The sequence below is a fragment of the Choristoneura fumiferana genome, chromosome 26 (assembly GCF_025370935.1).
Source record: "Choristoneura fumiferana chromosome 26, NRCan_CFum_1, whole genome shotgun sequence".
In the NCBI taxonomy this organism is placed as follows: domain Eukaryota; kingdom Metazoa; phylum Arthropoda; class Insecta; order Lepidoptera; family Tortricidae; genus Choristoneura; species Choristoneura fumiferana.
The window spans coordinates 874,246-898,598 of NC_133497.1; the positions used below are offsets into that span (position 1 = coordinate 874,246).

General features: G+C 41.1%; 1 protein-coding gene across 1 annotated transcript in view; it reads right to left on the bottom strand.

The window, feature by feature from the left end:
• Window positions 1-305: 305 nt before the first annotated feature.
• sli (slit guidance ligand) overlaps window positions 306-24,353 on the bottom strand; it is a gene marked incomplete in the record, with an annotated part of 169,199 nt that continues 145,151 nt past the window's right edge. Inside the window, 21 exon segments of the mRNA XM_074108299.1 lie at window positions 306-312; window positions 1,415-1,476; window positions 2,258-2,425; window positions 3,170-3,339; window positions 6,362-6,501; window positions 7,290-7,503; window positions 8,185-8,354; window positions 8,843-8,952; window positions 10,291-10,468; window positions 11,257-11,386; window positions 12,003-12,163; window positions 12,704-12,902; window positions 13,286-13,377; window positions 14,538-14,688; window positions 16,089-16,255; window positions 17,517-17,588; window positions 18,085-18,156; window positions 19,677-19,748; window positions 22,498-22,641; window positions 23,912-24,056; window positions 24,234-24,304. Coding sequence (XP_073964400.1) covers window positions 306-312; window positions 1,415-1,476; window positions 2,258-2,425; window positions 3,170-3,339; window positions 6,362-6,501; window positions 7,290-7,503; window positions 8,185-8,354; window positions 8,843-8,952; window positions 10,291-10,468; window positions 11,257-11,386; window positions 12,003-12,163; window positions 12,704-12,902; window positions 13,286-13,377; window positions 14,538-14,688; window positions 16,089-16,255; window positions 17,517-17,588; window positions 18,085-18,156; window positions 19,677-19,748; window positions 22,498-22,641; window positions 23,912-24,056; window positions 24,234-24,304 — 2,695 coding nt within the window.

Here is a 24,353-nt window from a genome sequence, read left to right on the forward strand (position 1 = left end):
TGTTTCACTGTAAAGACGTGTGTTTGTTAGACGTTAATATTTTTTTTTATACGACTGGATTGCAAACGAGCAAGTGGGTCTCCTGATGGTAAGAGATCACCACCGCCCATAAACATCTGCAACACCAGGGGTATTGCAGATGCGTTGCCAACCTAGAGGCCTAAGATGGGATACCTCACGTGCCAGTAATTTCACCGGCTGTCTTACTCTCCACGCCGAAACACAACAATGCAAGCACTGCTGCTTCACGGCAGGATTAGCGAGCAAGATAGTGGTAGCAATCCGGGCGGACCTTGCACAAGGTCCTACCACCTGCAAAAATAATAGGAACCGAAAAGCTGGCAAAGAATTAGCTAAGCTATTAGAAGAGGAAGCGCTGCCAGTATCATCTGTACCTTGCCTGAGGGGACCGCTTTAAATAATTTGTCTTAATTTTAGTTTATTTTTCTATGTGTTTTAAACTTAAGATAGTTTTATGTAAATAGATATAATTTAATTACTCTAAATTTAATGGATTTTACAAGCTTTCATAGTAACATAAATAATTAGGTATTTAAAAAACCGGCCATTACGAGAAAATTAAGTAATATTTTCTAAGGATTTCGTATTTTATACGGAATCTTCCAAGTTTAGGTATATTTTATACCTTAAGCTGCTATTTACTCATAAACTACTAATAATACTCAAGCAAACTTAGCCTTTATAGTTTTCTTTAAACGTTTGATATACTTAGGTACTTACTACCATCCTGAATTTTTTCAAATTTTTCCACTTACCGGTTTAGATTTTAGAGGGGGGGACGCCCGATTTTAATGAAAATTTGCACTTTAAAGTTGAATATTTCGCAAAAATATCACTGGATCGAAAAATTGTCTTAGCAAACCCCTAATGGTTAAAGGACCTATCCAACGATACCCCACACTATAGGGTTGGATGAGAAAAATTAAATCACCCCCACTTTACGTCTATGGGAGGTACCCTTAAAAAAAATATTTTGTTTTTTTTTATTGTACCATTTTGTTGGCATAGTTTACATATATATTCGTGCAAAATTACAGCTTTCTAGCATTGATAGTCCCTGAGAAAAGCCGCGGACGGACAGACAGACAGACATGGTGAAACTATAAGGGTTCCGTTTTTGCCATTTTGGCTCCGGAACCCTAAAAACAGAGAGTTAGTTAAAATTGGCTTTCTCTTCCAAAGGCAACGTAGCGTGGAGTAGAGGTACAGTACGATCACTTGGAGTTAACACTTGACAGATGGGCGTGCCTCCAGTCAATTTTCAACTTTGACGTCATAAAATAAAGCCATTTTTAGTATACCGCTACCCACGTTTACAGATTATGTAAAAACTATTTTATTTGTATGACCTCAAAGTTGTCAAGTGTTAACTCCAAGTAATCGTATACTGTACCTATAGTCANACAAGTAGTCGCTCGGGGCGGAGAGCAGCGGCCGCTCCATCATAATGTCGTCCTGTAGTACAACCACTGCTCATTAATTATACTACCGTAAGTCAAAACAATACAGAGCTTTTATATATATAACACGTAAAAAATGTATTGGATTTATTAGAGTGCTTATTTAATACACTCCAAATTAATTATATAGTTATCTATAAGGGAGCTGCGCCCCCACATTGTAATGAATAGTACAAGTTATGCAGGTTGTGTTTGCCTGTTATTGGATTAACACTGTTTATGGTACCAACACATTGACTTTCTGCTATTTTAATGGCGTTATACCTGTTGGCAAACCAATAAATAAAAATTAAATTAATTAAAAACAATACCTATAACGTATAAACTGTTAATTATTGAGACATAATAAGTAGACTTATTGTCTTAATAATTTTAATAATATTAGCCCCACCCAAGCTTGTCATGCGTGTATATCGCTGCACTTGTGTTATTAGTTTTTTTTTGTATTTTTTAAGTATTTGTCTAGTTTATTTTTAAAACTATATATGGCATCGAAAAAACTTGTAGGTACAATAATTAAACCCATAATTAATACAAAAACACACACACACACACGCACTAAAAACACAAGTGCAGTGATATACACGCATCAGCTCTAAGAACTGCTAGTGTATTTTTTGAATATACAATAGACAGCGCTACCTGTCGTCCAGTAGCTACACTAAATACACAATAGACAGCGCCATCTGTCGTCCAGTAGCTACACTGTATATACAAAATACAGCACCACTCGTCGTCCAGTAGCTACAGTATCGCCTATCCCCCAGCTGCACTACCTGCAGCGCGAGCGCAGGCAAGTAGCAGACGCCGTGCACGCAGTCGTGGTGCGCGCAGGGGGACGTCCCGAGCGCGGCGTGCGGCGCCGCCTCGCAGTAGCGCCCCGCGTAGCCCGCGGCGCACACGCACTTGTACTCGTCCAGGCCGTCCAGGCAAGTCGCGCCGTTCTGTAAAATGAATGATTTACGAGTGAGCAAGAAGCATGAGAGGTCATTATTCGAGCGTTTATTCCGCATGATTTTCATAGGCGCATCTTTGTTGTCATGGTAGCAGATTCTGTTACAGTTTCTAGGTTATCTACTACACTACAAGTCTAGTTGCCCGAAACTGCCTGCCTTATTTAAATAATAGATAAATAAGTAGAGCACGCCTAAAAAAATCACCACTGTCAGCTCCTCGTATGTCATACTTCATCTGTCCTGTACTAGATGGCACTAGTCGACAGCATACCTGGCACATATAGTTGACGCGGGATCCCGGTTTTTCGCTGAAAACATTTTTCCCAAACGATTAATTTCCCAACTGTCATATGGACGAACGATTTCTTTTCTGAAACTGTAAATTGTACCTACTGTAGAACCATATAGGTTAGGTTTCTTTTAAAACAATCCTGAAGTATTTAGGTAAAGTTTCAGAAAGATCGTTCGATTACACGAAACAGATGGGAAAAAAATGTCCGGGAAAAATTAGAGAATATTTCACGCTGTACTTTATTTACCGTAACTAGATTAAATACATGGCAAATGTGGTCTATGCAGTAGGTACATCATCTTTCCGCTACTAGATGGCGCTAGATGTCTGGCACATGTAGTCGACGCTGTACTTCGTCTATCCGCCGTTGGATAGACGAAGTTGGACACCTGACACATGCTGATGCTGTACTTCGTGTATCCTCTACTAGATGGCGCTACCTGACACATGTGGTTGACGCAGTCGTCGGCATTGGTGGTACAGTTCTGGCCGGAGTAGCCGCGAGGGCACGAGCACGAGTAATGGCTGCCGTGGTCGCTGCACGTCGCGCCGTTCGCGCACGGATTGAACTCGGGCGTGCAGAAGGGGATCTTCTTCTCGCAGAAGTCGCCTGAATGAGTTTGAGTGTCAAGTAATGTGTACTGTCGAACCATTTGATCCCTGACCCACCGTAGAACGTTCTCACAATAAGTGTCATAATAAATTCCCTCGTCAAGCAATGCGATGCCACAATGAATTTTCCTACGAGAAGGTTCCACAGTTATATTCCATCGGGATAAGTCAGACCTCAATCGGAATACGACGGCGTTCGAAGTATCAATTAATTAAATGAGTGACAGTTTCATATCCATTAATCATCATCCCAGCCTATATACGTCCCACTGCTGGGCACAGGCCTCCTCTCAGAACAAGAGGGCTTGGGCCATAGTTCCCACGCGGGCCCAGTGCGGATTGGGAACTTCACACACACCATTGAATTGCTTCGCAGGTTTGTGCAGGTTTCCTCACGATATTTTCCTTCACCGCAAAGCTTGTGGTAAATTTCAAATGTAATTCCGCACATGAATTTCGAAAAATTCAGAGGTGCGAGCCGGGGTTTGAACCCACGACCCTCAGCTTGAGAGGCGATAGGTCAAACCACTATGCCACCACGGCTTCCATTATATCCATTAATTCCATATCCATTAATATGAAACTTTATTATTTAGTGCAAAATGTCACACCATGAGTTTGAAATTATATCAAACTGAGATGTTATAAATGGGTCCATATCGGTTCGCATACTTGTTGGAAGTCCGAATGTAATGTTTGTCAGAATGATCGTTTGTCAGAATGATCGTTTGTCAGAATGATCGTTTGTCAGAATGATCGTTTGTCATAATTCTTTTTCTCTTAATCCAATTATTGTTCAGAATTGTTATATAACGAACCCAACCTAGCCTACAGTTTTCTATAGGATGACCATATAAAAACATCAGAAAAATTTAAGCTTTCAGTGGGAATAAATTTTATGACAAACGATGATTCGGACAAAAAATATGGTATGACTAGCGAATACTATGCGAACTGTGGCGCTCTCTCGGTATTGACATGCTGGTAATTATTTAATCGCTATTTATCAGATCGGAATTGATATTTAGTGACTAGCTTTCATGGCCCTAGGCCTCATATCCGCCTATAGGAAGGTGCACTTATAGGTTTCTTCGGTATCTTAGTTTTGTTTCACGCCAGGGCGGTGCAAGTGCACCCCCTTGCAGCCCCATCCACAGTATAAAAAAGGAGCAGTATTCCGTCTCGGCAGCGTCCTTGATATAATTACCTACGCCGGCTCGGTACACAAACGCGCGATAGGGCTGCCTACTCTATTAACTGTCACTCTTCAGTTATGTATTTGATTTGATAATGTCATTTGTAATTTCAAGTAAGGAAAGGATAAGGAGAGATTTAAAGATGGACTACTCGTAAGTAGTGTTTTACAAAAATGCATTTATGTTATTTTAATAAACCACAACAAGTATTATGTTTTAAACGGTTATGTTTGGCTTCATCACTACGTATATTTGTTACCTACAAAATTAGCTACGGATGAGTATTTGAGTCTATTCTGGGATGTGCGAAAAGCTTTATTGTTCAATTTAGGAGTATAAAAAATCGCATTCTGATAAACAACTTCAATAGATACTAAGATTGGTTTTTTGGAATCTTTTTGTATTTTTTATTTCAATTCCAAATTTTTACTCTCTTTTCTTTAGTAAAAATTTGGAATTGAAATAAAAAATACAAAAAGATTCCAAAAAAACCAATCTTAATTTGATTGCTTAGAAACGATATCTCTTGTCCGGGTGAGCGGTTAGTTCCAATGGAATGCCGAAATAGTTTGAGGGCTACGGCATAGATGTCGCTAGCGTCACTGCTAAGTGACTAAGTAAGAAACACAAGCTGAGATTGAGGTGCATAGGGAAATTCGTGTCGGTACCGTTTGACCATCAGTGGTGTAGCGGTATAGCACGCGGTACGGAATACCGAGGACCTGGTTCGATTCCAGTGATGGTCTTATTTTTCTGTTTTTTCTGTGCATCTATGTTTCAGTTGTATTTTCAATTTCAATAGATACGTTTTTAATATATTAAGGGCGCGCACTACCTCAGCTCGAATCCCGATTTTGCCCCCGCCTCACCGCACCGCATCGCTCGTAGCACGCACACAAGCTCGCGCGTAAATGTACGGCGCGGAAAAGTCACTCAAGTTCACGAAAAATCCAAATCCAGTAACATAGCACAACTACTACTTACCTGGTAACTTTTACATTATAGACGAGTATAATTATTTATAATCAGATACAATTTTACTTAGTAAAATAATTACTATACGCGAAAAGTAATTACTGTATAGCCTGTATGTGTGCGTGTGTGCGCTGAATGCAAGCGACGCAGCCTACCCGTCCGAAAGCCAAAGCGGGAATGGCCAGGGGCCGGGAAGCAGGAGCGGCCAGCGGTAAAATGGTTTTATGTTCGGTAGTTTAGGTATCTCTGTTTACATGGAATACAATACATTTATTAAAAAAGTGCAGCTACCATCACCTACCCTGTCATTAGTACTATTGTAATCCAAAGTTTGAAGTTGTAATTCGTAGTATTTTTTGAATATTAGTCGTTTATTTTTATATTTAGAGCCAACTTTGCGATTTTTCTCCATCGAGAAAATTTTACCGAATCGTGTTTTTCGCCACTGGACGTCAGTAGAATTAGCCCTTAACTTTGCTGTATACGAGTTTCAAAGGGATTGCTGCAGTCGTGTTGATAAATTAAGAGGATCATACTAAGCAAATTGAGATACTGTAGGCCCTTAAATTGTATGAATTTAAACATCCGTACACCGAACAATACTCAACTAAGTACCGGAGTCCGTACGTAACCGCGGAGTACTCGCGACTGATGGTTGCCGAGGTATGCTGAGAATTCGTGGCGCGTAGGTATAACTCGCGTTCCGGCCGTTTGTATGAAGACGGTGTACTGCTCCTTTTATGTACTGTGCCCCATCTCAGCGCCCATGATGGCTTTCAATGTACGTGTACACGAAAAACTGGGTTGTTATTGTCGGGACCGGTAAAGACTGTCACTCGTGCTCCTCACCCATGTATCCAGGGGCGCACTGGCACGAGTACCCCTCGAGCTGGTCGAGGCAGGTGGCATTGTGCTGGCAGCGGTGCGCGGCGCAGTCGTCGATGTTTACTTCGCAGCGGACGCCCGTGTAGCCCGGCTGGCAGGAGCAGCTGTGGCAGACAGAACAATAACTCAGCATTGTTATTTGTATTGTAAGAGTAGCGTAATACACCGTGTTTTTTTTGACATCCGTAATTTCAGTAGACGGCTCAGTTCATTGATATGAACTACCTGATAATTAAATTTGTCGTCAAATTGAAAAAAAAAATATTTATTTATTTATTCATTCATGGCAGTTGTTACAATTCGGTATAGTCACATGTGACGCCCTGCAAGGGCACAGCAACATGAGAGGTTACTACTACATAATTATATCACTCAATTATCGTCTCCAAAATATTCTACATATATTTAAGAGTATCTACATCTTATTAATTTATTTCAGTATTCGTTTGGATTTTCATTGATTTCAAAGTCAAAGTCAAAGTTAAAATATCTTTATTCAATTTAGGCTATAATAAGCACTTATGAATGTCAAAAAAATCTACCACCGGTTCGGAAAAACCTCTGCTGAGAAGAATCCGGCAAGAAACTCAACGAGGTATATTTTTTTATATAAAAAAACTTTTTCGTGCAAAACAAACTTGACGTGACACATAAGAGAGACATCAAAAAGAATCCACATGTTTAACTTTCATTTGCTAAATATGTGTGAATTAAAAATGGATTAGTTATGGACTTTGAAAAAAAACGTCATAAATTAAGAACTTTTAAACAGTAAGAGTTAGACCACTGTCTAAGAGAAATTAAAACCTGTGGATTGTCCCCTTAAAGTTGACGGATATCAAAAATAACACGGTGTATGATTGGTGTATATGTTCGTAGTGCCTGTACTCACTGGAACCTCCCCTCCTCTAGCAACTGGCACGCGCCGTGCGCGCACGGCTCCCCGTAGCACGCGTCGATCTGCTGCGCGCACGTGGCCCCGTGGAAGCCGCGCGCGCATGCGCAGCGGAAGCCGCCCGCCGCCGTGGCCGCGCACGAGCCGCCGTGCAGGCACGGGTTGTTGTAGCAGCGGTCGCATTTTGATACTATGTCCGAGGGCGGTTTGCCTGTGTATATAAAAACAAACGTATACATTTTTTTTGTCATCTCTGGTTTATACACGTCTAAATTCTGAGGACAAGCGAAAAAAAAATTAACAGTAAATAAATTGTTTTATTTATGGCTTAAAAGCTTATCTAATAAAAACACACAAGCTTTTCATAGTACTTTTAAAATTAATTAAAAAAATAAAATAAAGTAAGCAGGTACCTATATATAATAATGATATTAATATATGTAATTTAATATGTAAATGTCAAAATAATAAAATCAGGAAGGACGCCATGTAAACGTGCCCTAAGATTTAGATGCACTTGTTCACGCCCAACGACCTTCGATGGCAGTCGTCCGTCCCTTTCATTTGCATACAAAATTGTGACAGAGACAAACCCATATTAACTCTGTAACTTGGATAAACTATATACACTGAAAAATTGCCTCACGATGTTTTCTTTCACCGAAATGCTCATAATGCACGCGCGAGTCCAAGCTCGAACCTACCTTCCTTGTTTAATAACACCATTAGTTACCTCGTCTTATTTTACATTAAACACAACAGTCCACCACCTTCGATTTCAGCGCCATCTAGCGTCGACCACTCTTATCTTTCTAGACGAGAACTACACTGCATAACGACGATGCACCACATTTGATGTCAGCGCCATCTAGCGTCGACTAGCCGCTCTCACCTTTGCAGACGAAGGCACTAGTCTGCGTGCTCAGTATCAGCTTGTCTTTCATGGCAGGTGGGTCGGCGCAGCGCGCAATGCCAGGCTCCACGTACTCTCCAGCGCTCTTCGCCCATTCTGAGAGCCAGCGGGTCGAGCAGTCGCAGTAGAGAGGATTGGATCCTAGGGCCCTGGAATATAACATAATTTGTACAATATTAATGCATCTGACATCTGGCGCTAATGTATCTGACAAAGGTTACAATTATTTAATAACTATCTTGTCAAATGCAGATGGTGTCTCTGATTATGGGACTTCAATACAAGGTTTAATTCTACTTGCATCACCTAACTACTTTCGTAAAGAACTAACTTCATTACTATAGACTTTCGCAAAGTAACACCTGATTTGATCAACAACTAGCAGCTGATTGGTTTTTTGGAGTCTTTTTGTATTTTTTATTTCAACTCCAAATTTTATTACTTTTACGGGTATCCTGTGAAACCATGTCGAAAATACAAACTGAGACATGGATGCACAGAAAAACCAGAAAAACAGACCAGCGCAAGGGAATCGAACCCAGGTCCTCAGCAATCCGTGCTGCGTGCTATAACCCCTACACCATCGCTGTCCAGCGGCATCCAAGTCTCAGTTTGTATTTTCGATATTAAAACTTACACATGAGATATGGACTCCAGGTCCCTGAAGACGCCGTCAGCCAGCATCGAGATGTTGTTGCCGTGTAAGGACAGCACGCGCAGCTGAGTCAGGCCCTTAAGAGCGTCGCGCTGCAAACAAACATTGGGCGTGTTGGAGACAGCATCCACCATCCATCCCACTGCTGGGCACAGGCCTCCTCTCAGAACAAGAGGGCTTGAGCCATAGTTCCCACGCAGGCCCACCGCGGATTGGGAACTTCACACGCACCATTGAATTGCTTCGCAGGTTTGTGCAGGTTTCCTCACGATGTTTTCCTTCACCGCAAAGCTCGTGGTAAATATCAAATGTAATTTCGCACATGAATTTCGAAAAACTCAGAGGTGCGAGCCGGGGTTTGAACCCACGACCCTCTGCTTGAGAGGCGATAGGTCAAACCACTAGGCCACCACGGCTTCACGGCTTCACGGCTTGGAGACAGCATGTCTAGTGTTAAATGATAATGTAACGGATAACTCACGTCTTAAACCGAGTTTAGCTCGACATGTTTCGGGCGACGCGACTCGGCGGCTGCCGCAACACGCACACTACGCGCCACCGCTAAACTCGGTTTAAGACGTGAGTTATCCGTTACAATATCATTTAATATGAGTGAGTCTCACGGTAGTTTCATGTTCAAAATAGCATGTCTAGTCTAGTGTTTAGTGGGTTTTTAGATCCACATAAAACAAGACCAAATTAAACGGCTTAAATCACGATTATAATTCAAAAAAGGTTAGACTACTTTCGACCTTTTCGGAAGTTTTTTTCTTATCGGGGGTGCCACCGTCGTAAACGCACTCATCTATGAAAAATATCTTCCGGAAAAATCAAAATTAGGCGAACCGCTCAATATGGTAATTTTAAAACAAGATATAGCACGGATTGCCTTTAGGGCCGAGAAGTTTTCGAATGGAGACCGCGCGGTAAGCGCAGCGTAGAACGTCCACCAGAGATGGACGAATAACCTTTAGGGCTCTCACACATAACTGCGATGCGATACGATGCGAATTGCTGCGATACGATTCCGTGCGGTAAGATCGTATCGCAGCAAGTCGCATCGTTAGTTCCTGCGATACGGCGGCGCCGCATCGCATCGCGGTTATGTGTGAGAGCTGCGGTTTCATGGTGGATGTAGGCCGCGTATTGGGGAGGACTATTTCCAACTGATGATGATAAATGAACTAAAACAACGAATTTACTCACCCGCGACCTTATGATAGCTACGTTTATGCAAGAAATGTGTCATGCAGTTCTTCCACCTCTACACTGTAAGAACACACAAATCTTACAAACCCATCACCAACCACCACACATTACGCGTTTCGAACTCAACCAGAGTTCAGCTTTAAAGTAACACAACCGAACGGTGATACCAGATGTTAGAGACTGAACCAGATGTGTTAGAATCTGATCAGTGATGAGTTTACCTGGACGCATCTCAGCCTGTTGTAGCTGACTATAAGGGTGGATAGCTTGTTGAGTCCCTCGAATGTGCTGTTGGCGAGAACGCCGATCTTGTTGTTGGACAAGTCCAGACGAGTTAGCTGGGTTAGGTGGTGGATCTGTTCCGCCGATATGCTCGTGATTTCGTTCGATTCCAAGTACCTGATGATTGAGAATAGGCGTTGATTATTAATGAAAGCTATGTTAATATTATATCTAAGAAAATTTACCTTGTTCTTCGTACAGTCAAGTGCAAAAAATATGTATTTCATCTATTCGAACCACTCTAAAATATGTTACCACGGCCTTATTTTGTCGTAATAAGAGTCTGGTTAGACAAGTCTATATTTTGGCACTCGACTGTACATAACCAGTGCTGTTGTTAATGTAAAATAGGTATGTACGAAGAAATAGGGGAAATTTCACACAATTTTTGTACAGTAACTAAGTGAAAATAACGGAAACAGAAGAATAAAATATCAAATGTGATTTATAATAGTCATCCGCTTCTAAGGACCAAATTTAAGGCCGGAAGATTGAGGGAAATCGTTGTTTGTAGTTGTAAGTTGAGTTGTATACAAAATCACAGTATCACTTAAAGTTATTAAAGTTTATTGTAAAAAAAGTAACAAGTTAAAGTAAAATGCTTGGTGGTGACCAATCGCGCACTGTGTTACTTGTCAACTTCTTCTAATCGCGTTCGATGCGTTAAATGTCGCAAAGTTAGCAATATTCTGTACGATGTTGATCGTACAACTGATATTACTGCCATCTCTTATCTAGGTTGGACAATTTATTATGATCTAAAAGGATTGCTAATGCTACTCAATTTTGTTTCGAAATGTGCACAAAGATGGCGCTGGTGGCAAGATTTTCTTTTTCCCTTTTACCAATATGTCAATTGAACTGTATAGGAAATAAGGAAGACCAGTTTTTCAGGTGATACTCACAGTTCGGTGGTCTGTCGCGGTATGTTAGCGGGCAGCGCGGTTAGTTGCGCGCGCGCACAGCGGACTACCGTGCCGGTGCACGTGCACTGAGCGGGGCAGTAATCAGCAGCCAGGCAGCCCTTGTCTTCAGCTGGAACAAATAAATCCCACTAATAAATACAATCTAGGGCTCTTCAAGCCTAGTTAATAGGCTTACTGAACCTCATCTGCACTGCTGCTGCACTGATAATCGATCGATGGTAGAATGGAACGGTTGACTTCGATCGATAGTTTTTACTAGGTCGATAATCGATCGATGGTGGAATAGAACAGTCGACGTCGATTGATAGTTGCTACTAGACCAATCGATGTCGACCGATGGTATCGATCTACTATGACCGGATGGCCAAGTGGTTAGAGAACCTGACTACGAGCTTGAGGTCCCGGATCCGATTCCCGGCCGGGGCAGATATTTGTATGCGAATAATACGAATGTTTGTTCTCGGGTCTTGGATGTTTAATATGTATTTAAGTATGCATTTATATATATATAAGCATGTTTATCCGTTGCCTAGTGTCCATAGTACAAGCTTTGCTTAGTTTGGGACTAGGTCAATTGGTGTCAAGTGTTCCATGATATAAACACATCCGTCGATCAGCCAACGCTACCACACCAACAGATCAAGTTTGATGTATGTAATCGATCGATTAGTGTATCCGTCGATCAGCCAATCGATCGATTGGTGTGGTAACACCCATATACTCACGCTCGCACTTGAAGTCTGCCTGGTCCAGCGCATGCAGCGCGGCGTGTCGTAGTGCGGGGGGCGCGGCGCAGGCGGCGGCGGGCGCCAGCCGGCGCGCGCGCAGCCAGCCCGCCAGCCACGCCGTGTGGCAGTTGCACGCCAGAGGATTAGACTCAAGGTTGCTGTAAGACAAAAAATATCAGTAGGTAAATAATAATGCCATTGAGACACGAGTGCGAGTTTCTCTTTCACATCTCTAGTGGAAACAGCTGAGCAAAGCGAGGCGAGGCAAATGAAGCGTCTTTATTGGTTCACGAAAAACACATTCCTCGCAACACATCCCCGCACATCTCTGGTGGAAACGGAGCCTTAAATATTGTTAAAAAGTTTTGAGATGTTCAATTCGGTTATTTAAGTCATTACCGGGGGTGTCCATAGAACTCGATATTGAACAACTTGCTTATTTTAGAACTGTAGAAAAATACATTTAGTTGTTTTCAAATAAAGAGTAAGCCAATTTTTTTTAATATTGCCGTGCTCTCTAATAATCATCCATCATCGTAGTGTAACTAGCTCAAAAGGCATAAATAATTTTACCGTGTAGTTATTAATAGCGCCATCTTTTGTTGAAACAGCGCACTAAATGCAAATAACTACTCGACAGCAGATGGCGCTGTTCTGCAAAGATGTTCTATCGACTAGATTTTTATATTTCAACTCACAGTGTAGTCAGCAAAGTCAAGTGATCGAAGGCAGCCGGCGTGATGCACCGTATCTTATTGTCGGTCAGAGACAGGGTGCTCAAACTGTGTAGACCGAAGAACATCTTGTCGGTGACGGTTTGGAGGAGATTGCCGTCAAGCAGCAGTTCTTGGATATTAGCGGCTCCATCGAAGGCGTTGTCTTCTATCACTGTTATACCTGTAGAAAATAAACATTAGTTTAAAAAAGTTCAATTTATCAACATCTGCAGTCATAGTATACATAATATGTGTTGTATTGTATAACTCTAACAAAAAAGATGTACAAAAGCGAACTTATTCCATAAGGAGATCTCTTTCAGTTAACCTTTAAACGTTGGTTTTCGCGTGAACGACAGAGATTCCGACTGCGCAATCCAGACAAAGCCCAGCCCTAGTTTTAGAAGCGAATCATTTGTACCAACTGTAGCGCCATCTAGTATCGAATAGTTAAACTGCACTAGAAGTGACGCCGCTCGTCCCTCGATTGTTGTAACAGTTCATCTATCTGATACTAGATGGCGCTAAGTTCTTTACATCATTACAAAATTGAATTTTTCTTACCATTGTTACGAAAGTCAAGCTTGATCAGATCGGGAAGACGTCCAAACAGTCCGTCAGATTTAATCTGACCAAGGTTATTGTCCGGCATAAGACTGAAAAAAAAATACGATTTAATTGATTTATTTTAAGTTAGGGAAAAGGCAGTCAGGCATGTGTGTTAGCATATATGAACGCGGTACCCACACATGCACTAGTTTGAATGTAAACGGTCAAAATTATCTTAAGTACAAATGGATGCGGAAAGCATAAGACCGGTCTCAGTGGAAAGCCTTGGGGGGAGGCCTATGTTCAGCAGTGGACGTTTTTCGGCTAACATGATGATGATCATGTTCATCATCATGATGATGATGATGATGACAATTGACGTTACGCCGTGCCAAACAGTGTCGCACGGTGTCACGCCACTGGCCCCCTAAAGCTTGGCCGTTTCAACATCGTCATTTATACAAATAAACGCTTTATTATTATTATTATTTATTGTTTGACTGTCAAAAAACAAAACCGTGTTTATATCTTCTTATAATAATTGACGTTGTAACGCACGTAAATGCTGGTCAAGTAATTTAGTCTAGAGCAGAGGTTCCCAAAGTGGTCTAGGTGGACCCCCGGGGTCCACAGGAGACCAGACGGGGGTACAGGTGGCGTGAAAGAAAAGGTATTTTTGGGACTTTGGCGAATATAACAGAAATGTAGCGCCAGGGTCTTACCGAAAACAATAAAACTTTGAAAGTGTTCTACGAGAAAATAGTTTGGGAACCTTTGGTCTAGAGACACTTTATAGGATGATGATGATGATGATACAATCTTATACTTTTAAACAAACAATTCTTATATATAATGAGAATCTTGGAAACGGCTCCAACGATTTCGATGAAATTTGGTATGTAGAGGTTTTCGAGGATGACAAATCGATCTAGCTTGGTTATCTCTGGGAAAACGCTTATTGGCGAGTTTTAGCCCGATCAAAGCTCGGACACCCAGGTACTACACAATATAATACAATAAATCTTTACCACCACAAATAGTAAGCGAAACAGAAAACAGGTACAGTCCACCAGTCCAGCATTAATATCTGCCACAGCGGAGCGTGCAAAAATATCTGACACGTCCTTCCAGCCCTAGAAATAGAGTCGTATCAGATATTTATGCACGCTTGTTTTGTCAGATATTGGTGCTGGTGACTGTACACAGAAAGAAAATTGGTAAGCAATAGGCGGTCTTATCGCTGATGATGATGATGGGTACAACATACAGCGCGTCAGTATTGAGCGGCAGGTCTCTCGGCAGCTCAGTGAGCGCCTGCCGTGCGCACGCGACGCTCACGGCGCGCGCGGCGTACTCGCATGAGCAAGCCGACGGGCAGGTCGCTGCCTCGCCGCACGCGTTCGGGGCTTCTTCACCAGCTGTAGAAAGCAGGGCTTGTTAACGTTACCAAATTCACACTATAAGTAACGTTAAATAACGGTAAAAATCATAAAAATACCTAGTACCGGTATTAAAATTTAACGTTAATTGATAACTTAACATTATTTAACGTTACCTAATTACCGTTATTTTTACCGGTAAATTTACTTTACATTGTAGGGCTTGTTAACGTTACCTAATTCACATTATTATAACGATACCGAAGTAACACTATCGGTAATTTTTGCTATGCTACCGAGTGTTGCCAATTTAGCGCGTGCATACTCGCTCGATAAATGAGGATAATCTAAAATTTAACGTTACCCAAGCTTACCGGTAAATAGTAATATAAATACCGTTAAAATGATTTAACGATACTTTTGAATTAACGTTAATTTAATGAATAGCTGATAACGTTACCTTTTTTTTACCGGTAAAAAGTTGTATAAGTAACGGTAAATCGTTTAACGTTAATTATCATTTAACGTTAAATCGGTTTGACAGTTGGTAACGTTACCACTTTTTAACGGTATTTAAAGCCCTGGTAGAAAGCATTATAATTTACCTTCATTCACTTTAATTTTGCTATTTACACACGTGCAACACGTTGTGCGAAATTTCATGCAAAGAAAGATTATTTGGAAGAGGTATTTCGAGGTTGGAGGTATTTGTTAGAGGGTTTTGGGTGCGGGTTTACAGAAAATAAAAATATCGCATGGACGTAGTTATTTTGCACTTAAATAAATGGAATATCTGTCTTGCTCCTCCGCCAAGTAGTGAGGCCAAGACACATATTCCAGCATTATAAGCAAGACAAGCAAGACAGATATTCCATTTATTTAAACATGGACCTCCGCAAAGTAACGCCTGAATCTATACAGTATTATTTTGAACTTGTTTTAGTTCGCTGACTGACGGTAAATTTCTCTCAATAACTATTTTGTTATTTGAATTTGACAGCACGTTGGTTGTTACTATAAAAGTATCTACACATTACACCGTATCATACCATTACCGTAATAAATAGCAACGTGCCAGGCAAAAATATATTATTTGTATCGAAAAGTATGCGATTATGCACACTAGCACGTTTTCTAATCAACCGTCGCCAATCTACCTTTATAATGTCGTAATTTTTTACTTGATAAGGAAATAAGTAAGATACAGAAACTATGGAATTAGCAACTATTTCTAATTTAGTTCATCTATTTTCTAACAGATGGCGCTATGGGTTTAGGTTATGTCACATCAAACTGTCCGGTAATCCAGCTACTCGCCAAGAGATGGCGCTCCTGAACAAAGCTGTCACTTCCATCTTTTAGCGCCTACGACGCTAGCTGACGCGGTTTGCACCTTGCAGTAGGACCTTAGTTCTATGAGAATGGCGTGCAATACTAACGCTTGCATTTAAAGTGCTCCTCCCTTAGTGCATCGATGCGCTTGCGACCCAGCTTCTTGGGTGACTCGCACTTGGCCCCTGAGGTCTCCAGACTCGGGTTCCGGTGGAGATACGCAGCCAGCCAGCGCAGCGAACAGTCGCAGGCGAAGGGGTTGCGGCCTAAATGTCTGCGGACACAAACATCCTACTTAGTGAAGTTAGTGAAACATGTTTACACTTATATTACCTTTTTTACTCTTTCTTTCTTTTAATATATATTATTATAAAATTCTCGTGTCACAGTGTTTGTAACCAAACTTCCTCGAATCGGCTAGACCGATTTTACAAGCTTTTTAGTTTCACCTGACCCGTTGTCTGTTTGTCTGTCTGTCTGTAATCTTGCAAGTTAAATTTGACCCACTTCCAGTAGTCGGATTGAATTGAAATTTTGAACACTTATGTAAATCGCGTGACAATACAATAATCTAGCAGTGACATCCTGGTCCAGCCAGGATCGTCTCCGCAGGACGGAACTCTTCAACGGTTAATAGCATCGACTTGAAATTTGGTATGCAAATGTAGTTTGGGTGACAATGCCAGTACAGTCAACAAAAAGTACAGTCAGCAAAAAAAGCTTGTATTAAAAATGAAAATTTTATGGTTAGGTTATTTATGACATTTTCTGTGTATATTCGGTAGGTCTGAGAATAGGACGTTAATTATTTATCATACTTCTACGCGGACGAAGTCGCGGGCAACAGCTAGTCCTACTAATCCCGCTAATATAATAAATGCGAAAGTTTGTAAGTATGTTTGTTTATTTGTTTGTTTGTTACTTCATCACTTCTAAACCGCTGAACCGATTTAGATGAAATTCGGTTTACAGATAGTTTGAGTCCCGTGGAAGGACATAGGATAGTTTTTATCCCGGAAAATTTCATAGTTCCAGCGGGAAGCGGAAGGAGTCGCGGGTTACGGCTAGTCATACATAACCAAAAAAAACCAAGAGTGTAAGTACAGTCGAGTTCATAAACTTGTGAGCAAACATTATTTGATGAAAAATATCTTAACACGACTCTATTGTTAACGGCGTAGAAGCATGTTCAGATATTTTGCAGGTGGTAGGACCTTGTGCAAGGTCCGCCCGGATTGCTACCACCATCTTGTTCGCTAATCCTGCCGTGAAACAGCAGTGTTTGCACTGTTGTGTTTCGGCGTGGAGAGTAAGACAGCCGGTGAAATTACTGGCACTTGAGGTATCCCATCTTCGGCCTCTAGGTTGGCAACGCATCTGCAATACCCCTGGTGTTGCAGATGTTTATGGGCGGTGGTGATTTCTTACCATCAGGAGACCCATTTGCTCGTTTGCCATCCAGTCGAATAAAAAAAAAATTTTTTTGGTCACAAGTTTATGAACTCGACTGTACCTAAAACGCTCACATTACTTACAGGGTTTGTATTCCAGTCAGAGCCGCAAATGTACCATTAGGCAGAGATCTGATGTTGTTGTCGTACAAGGACCTGGAAATAATATACAATGTAAGGTTTATTTTTAACTCTACCTGGCGGTAAAGTACTTTAAATGCTGAAAGGAAGGTTAACTGAAAGGAAACGTTCCATTGTTTAAAAAAACAAAAGCAAAATTGCATTCGAAGGTTTTTGCAAATTATTTTGTCAAAAACAGGAATCGAGCTGACAAAAAAAAACACAGCGCATAATTTTATGACATCAATCGATAGGAAACCTTTTAAAATAAATAATAAATAAAAATGGGAGATTGATCAATGTCTTCTGACATTCAATAATACAAAACATGGTTAGATAATAAAAATCATGTAAAATCCTAAGAAAACCATTAGATGTAAAATTAAATTTATATATAGCAGGGGGAATTAGCAGCTATGGTCAGTAATTTGCGATATTTTTTTCTTACTGCTTTTTTGCAGTTTTTTTAAATTATATTCAGGAGAAAAAGCCAATTCAAAAATAAAATCAAATATATAAAATAGGTACTCACAATAGTTTCAAATTCTGCAAATCTCGAAACGTGTCTTTTCGTACGCACGTAATTTCGTTCGAATTCAGCAAACTGGAAAATATAGAAAAAGTTGAGGAGTGGGTTTTCAAAAATTACATTTTTGTTCACACACATGCTTACGGCTCCTATTTAATGAAAATAGTCAAATCAAAGTAGTGATCAATCTCGGAATGAGATAAATACAAGCTGAATTTTCATTCTGAGAGTTGTCTGACTTAAAATTAGACTTAGACCTTGGTTTACTTAGGTACACTGACAATTTTGTTTTTATTTCTATTTATCTGCTTACCTACGGACGGGATGTGATCCCTGGTCGGGATCGTGGCTGGTACAACAGTGTCCATTGCTGTACAGAAGGGCAATGCTACCGGGATAATAGGGACTATCGAACCGGGCACGATGCAGGGAGGGGATTTTTAGGTTAGTTTATACCCTTATAGTTTCGCCATATCTGTCTGTCTATCTGTCAGCCTGTCCGTCCGCGGATTTGCTCAGGGACTATCAATGCTAGAAAGCTGTAATTTTGCACAGATATATATGTAAACTATGCCGACAAAATGGTACAATAAAAAATAAAAAAAATAAAAAATTATGGTTACTACCTCATAGACGTAAAGTGGGGGTGTTTTTTTTCTCATCCAACCCTATGGTGTGGGTTATCGTTGGATAGGTCTTTTAAAACCATTAGGGGTTTGATAAGACGATTTTTCGATTTAGTGATTTTTTGCGAAATATTCAACTTTCAAGGCCTTTCATAAAAAGGCTTTTCATAAAAATCAAGCGTCCCCCCCCTCTCTAAAATCTAAACCGGTGGGTGGAAAAATTTGAAAAAAAATCAGAATGGTAGAAAGTACATCAAACTTTCAAGGAAAACTATAACGGCTAACTTTCCTTGAGAACTATTAGTAGTTTAAGAGTAAAGAGCAGCCTAAGGTATAAAATATACCTAAACTTGGAAGATTCCGTATAAAATACGAAATCCTTAGAAAAATATTACTTATTTTTTTCGTGATGGCTACGGAACCCTATTTCGGGCGTGTCCGACACGCTCTTGGCCGGTTTTTTATTCTTTTTGACTATTTGTAAGTATTTTGTTAATTTACTTGTTTATGGTTTTTCAATAACCCCCATAACTTGGTTTGTATAGGTATTAACTAAATGTTAACAAACTTCAGCTCCCAGATTTGGTATACATACATTCCATGATTATAAACATTTTAATTATCTACCATTCGAATACAAACTAGACTAGTGTATTTCAATACAGAAATGTAAATGTTTAGATACTTTAATGGGGGAATTTCAATAGGTATTTAAGACACCCCCCCCCCCCTCTTGTTCCTCTTGTTCTGAGAGGAGGCCTGTGCCCAGCAGTGGGACGTATATAGGCTGGGATGAAGATGATGATGATGATTTTGTTTTGTTTATATTTAGTTAAATACCTATCGAAACCAAGTATAGGTTTACAATTCCATGAAGTTGCGGTTACAAAGACAACTATTTAATACAAATTTGCCTCATATTAGTAGAAACTGAACTGAAAAACGCATTTTTCAGATTATTTTGCTTACAGCAGCTGTAGTGAAGTCAGTCCATGAAATATCCCCGACGGTAACTCCTTTATCTTGTTTCCGTATAGAACCCTGAAAAAAAAAGGTAAGTAAGCAAAACCAGTAAGAATAAAGAAATTTAAAGTGGTACAAATAGAAATATTCATAAGTCTGGAAATAAAAAACAATATCACTATATTGCGAATTTATGTCAGTGTATAATTTTTGTACTGATTTGTGGTATGCAATAATGAAAATGAAAATAAACTTTATTGCCTAACCTTAATGTTACACTGTTCTTTTTATATATTTAATAATAATAAAGAATATTTATATTGTATTGTATTGTACAGTCACCAGCATTAATATCTGCCACAGTAGAGCGTGCAAAAATATCTGACACGTCCTTCCGGCCCTAGAAATAGAGTCGCATCAGATATTTATGCACGCTTGTTGTGTCAGATATTGGTGCTGGTGACTGTACCTATTGTCTGAATTTATATTTATTTGAATTCAGATTTCTTTTATATTAGTAAATTAAACAAGTACCTACCTGTAAAAAAAACATTTTTAATACTGGATTTTTAGCTGACTGTACTTTTTGTTGACTGTACTTGCATTGTGATCCAAATTACATAAATATGGCAAGTTTCAAGTCAATCCGATCACTAGAAGTGGGTTAAAACGAACATGCAAGTTTTGACTCAACAAAAACAACAACAAAATATAGGGCAAGTAGAATAAAATCTTGTAAATAAGTTTCTTTTCTGTTTTATTTTTGCAATAAAAGTATATTATTTTATTTGCGTTTAAGGTCTCTACCTATTACACCTTATCATATCATGACCGTTAGTAACGCGTCAGGCAAAAATATATTCTTTGTATTGAAAAGTATGAGTCTATTGCCACTAGCACGTTTCGTAACCAACCGTCGCTATCGCGTGTCGTGTATGCGTTTGACATAGCCAGTAGTTCGACTTCATACTAGCGCTCGAATCGACGCACGCACACAGCCAAGCGTCATTTAAGCCGGAGCCCCACTGCTGCGCAGGCCACGCACGGACACGCTATACACGTCGCCCATTTGGGTCTATTGGTCTGCCTGCGTGTGTCAACATTTTGACAGCAACCAATGCACGCACACGTAAAACGTGTGGGCCACGTGGGTACATTGGTCAGCTGCGTGTGTCCACATTCCCCACTGCGGGCCACGCACATGCACGCGCGCGCGGGGGGTGCGACGTACTTGAAGCCATCCTTTCCACTGCAACTCATAAGCGAGCTCGCTCACTAGTCAGAAACACACGTCGTAAACTAAAATACAAATAAACAAGGCGCACGATTCTCGTCTCCCCCGCTACCCGCTCCTCCCTGTAGATACGGCATTCGTCCGTAGCGTGTACAGCGTGGGTCGCAGTGGGGCTTTGCTTGCCACGCACGCTAGTGTGTGCGTGGCAGGCACTTTGGAACAGACTACGCGTGTATCAGTGACGTCATTTCGTGCGCAGCGAGCTCGTGCACTACTATGGAAGTTTCTACCTACATTTTCATACAAAGCGTTTTTATACCCGCGTGTATAGCTCGACCGTGCGCAGCAGTGGAGCTCCGGCTTTACACGGCTGCTAACCATCTTCGCAAGGCACAACTACGCTGTTTCCGGTCGCTGGCCGAGTGCTGTGCCGCGCCGCCCGCTCTATTCGCCCCCGTTTCGATTCCGTAACGTGGCTATAGCGCTCGGTACTAACTTAATAAGAATGAGAATTTTTTATGTGACAAAATTCAACAACAAGTCGTTTCGAACTTGCCGCGATAGACGCATTTTTTTTTTCTATTACCAACTTATAATTTAATTAATAAATAAATAGTCATAAAATTAACATATCGTGTGTTTATTCTTACACCTAAAACTACACACATACAATAAAAATCTACACACGTCTGTTTTACTTTTTGTAGACACCATCCCAGCGCTCCGCCCAGCCGTAGGTATAAATTTCAAGAATACGGCTGAGTCAATGCCTATCACAGATATAGATTACACTAGATTACGCAAATGCATCTACTTCGCGTGTCCGAACCCCGACCAAACGTCGGGGTTGGCCCCATACAAAGACTGACCGCTAACTGACTAATCATGACTAAGTAGTGACTGACTCGAGCCCCACGGCGCGGGCGGGCGGCGCATTTGAATCGATTTTGCGCGGACATCGGGAAATTCGCTCTTGAGACGTCACAGTAGATATAAAAAAGTGACACGGTTGGTTTTCATACAGATTGAGGTGTTTGCGTTATCTAGTGTAATATATTATCTGTGATGCCTATGATGTCTATTAAGTACTTGTATTGTGATTGGTTTTTTGAGTCTTTTTGTATTTTTTATTTCAACTCTAAATTTGTTACTTTTACGGGTATCCCGTGAAACCATATCGAAAATACAAACTGAGACATGGATGCACAGAAAACCAGAAAAGAGAACAGCGCTGGAATCGAACCAGGTCCTCAGCAATCCGTGCTGCGTGCTATAACCCCTACACCACCGCTGGACAGGAATCTAGACACGAATTGGTTTTTTGGAGTCTTTTTGTATTTTTTTATTTCAACTCCAAATTTGTTACTTTTACGGGTATCCCGTGAAACCATATCGAAAATACAATGCATAGGAAAAATTCGTGTCTAGATTCCTGTCCAGCGGTGGTGTAGGGGTTATAGCACGCAGCACGGATTGCTGAGGACCTGGGTTCGATTCCCAGCGCTGGTCTCTTTTTCTGGTTTTTCTGTGCATCCATGTCTCAGTTTGTATTTTCGATACTTTTATGTGCTTGAATCGTTTTAGAATACTTACAGTGAAGTGAGATGCGTGAGCCCACTGAACGCTTCCGCAGCTATCTTCGTGATCTTGTTGTTGCTCAGATCGATGCGCGCGATTCGCTTGACAGCCGCAAATGCGCCGGCGCCAACCTCCGTTATCTCGTTCTGTTCTAGCCGTCTGGAAAGAGATGGAATGTGTGATAAGTACTAACTAAAAAATAACTTAACCAGGTGATTTGTGTATCCGCATTGCTGTGGTTTATAATCACAGACTTACTAATTAGTTAATTCTAAGATCCGTAGAGAAGTTCTATCAGCCGTTGTCCGCTGTTGGGCATGGGCCTCCCTCATATACCTACCTCAAGTTGCTTCGTTCGGAAGCGTGAACCCGTGTCTTTAACCATGTCATCCACCCATCGCAAGTACTGCAGTCAGGCTCCACCAGAGATGCGCGAGGGTGTGTTGCGAGTTATGTTTTTCATTGACCAATAGAAACGCTTCATTTACCTCGCCTCGCTCCGCTCAGCTGTTTCCACCAGAGCGGTGCTGTGCGAGGATGGGTAAATGAAGCGTTTCTATTGGTTCATGACAAATATACATTCCTCGCAGCACATCTTCGCACATCAATGGTAGAAACGGAGCTACAGTGCCTCTAGTGTGGCGTTTTAACAAAACGACCAGATGGCCTAGTGGTTAGAGAACCTGACTACGAAGCTTGAGGTCCCGGGTTCGATTCCCGTGTCGGGGCAGATATTTGTATGAATAACCTAACCAACAAAAAATTGGAAAACCCCCGACATTGTCACTTCAAAGTTCAATTTCTCAAAAACGGCTGAACCGATTTTGATGCAACATATGTAAGAACCATCAATAGAAAACTTGCTTTCAAATAAAACAAACTGCATTCAAATCGGTCCACCCGTTTAAGAGCTACGATGCCACAGAAAGACACACAGACACACATAGCGGTCAAACTTATAACACCCCTCTTTTTGCGTCGGGGGTTAAAAATACGAATGTTTGTTCTCGGGTCTTGGGTGTTTAATATGTATTTAAGTATGTATCTATCTATATAATTATATTTATCCGTTGCTTAGTACCCATAACACAAGCTTTGCTAAGCTTACTTTGGGACTAGGTCAATTGGTGTGAATTGTCCCGTAAAAAAAAAAATATTCGTTTACTATTCGAAGACGTAAATACGTAGCCGCCACATGTCCACGGTGGTTTTCGTTACGATACGCGAACGAAATAGTTTACGTAGCAAACCTACACTCACAAAAGTTGTTGCACTAACTTTCCGCTAGAGGCGCTGTCCGTGTTTCCATACAAATTGAGATTTTAACGCGAACGCGATCGAGACGTATTTATTGTGAACGGGAAAATACACTAAGCATTCAGTAATGGAGGATGGAAAGTAATGGAGCCTAAGTAACCATAGAACTTACATCTCTGTAGCTCGATGCGGGATGGTAGAAGGCAGTTCTGATAGCAGCTTCTCGCGGCAGTCTACGGTGCCTTCGGGAGTGCAGCGGCAGGGCGGCGGGCAGCGGGGCTCTGCGGAGCACTCCCCTGGCATCGCTGTCGTCGGACCTGAGGGGAAAAGACAATACCTAAGTATTTTCATAATCATATCAGCCATAGGGCCCTAGTTCCCACGCGGGCCCAGTGCGGATTAGGCACTTCACACACACCATTGAATTGCTTCGCAGGTTTGTGCAGGTTTCCTCACGATGTTTTCCTTCACAGTGAAGCTCTAAGGTAACTTACCACTGCATATTAACTCATGGGCTTCCAGTTCTGTCAACAAAGCGCCTCTTAAAGCTGCTGGAGCTTGACACCTGTAATAAATTAAATGAATAAATAACACGAGACATAACATCATCGTCA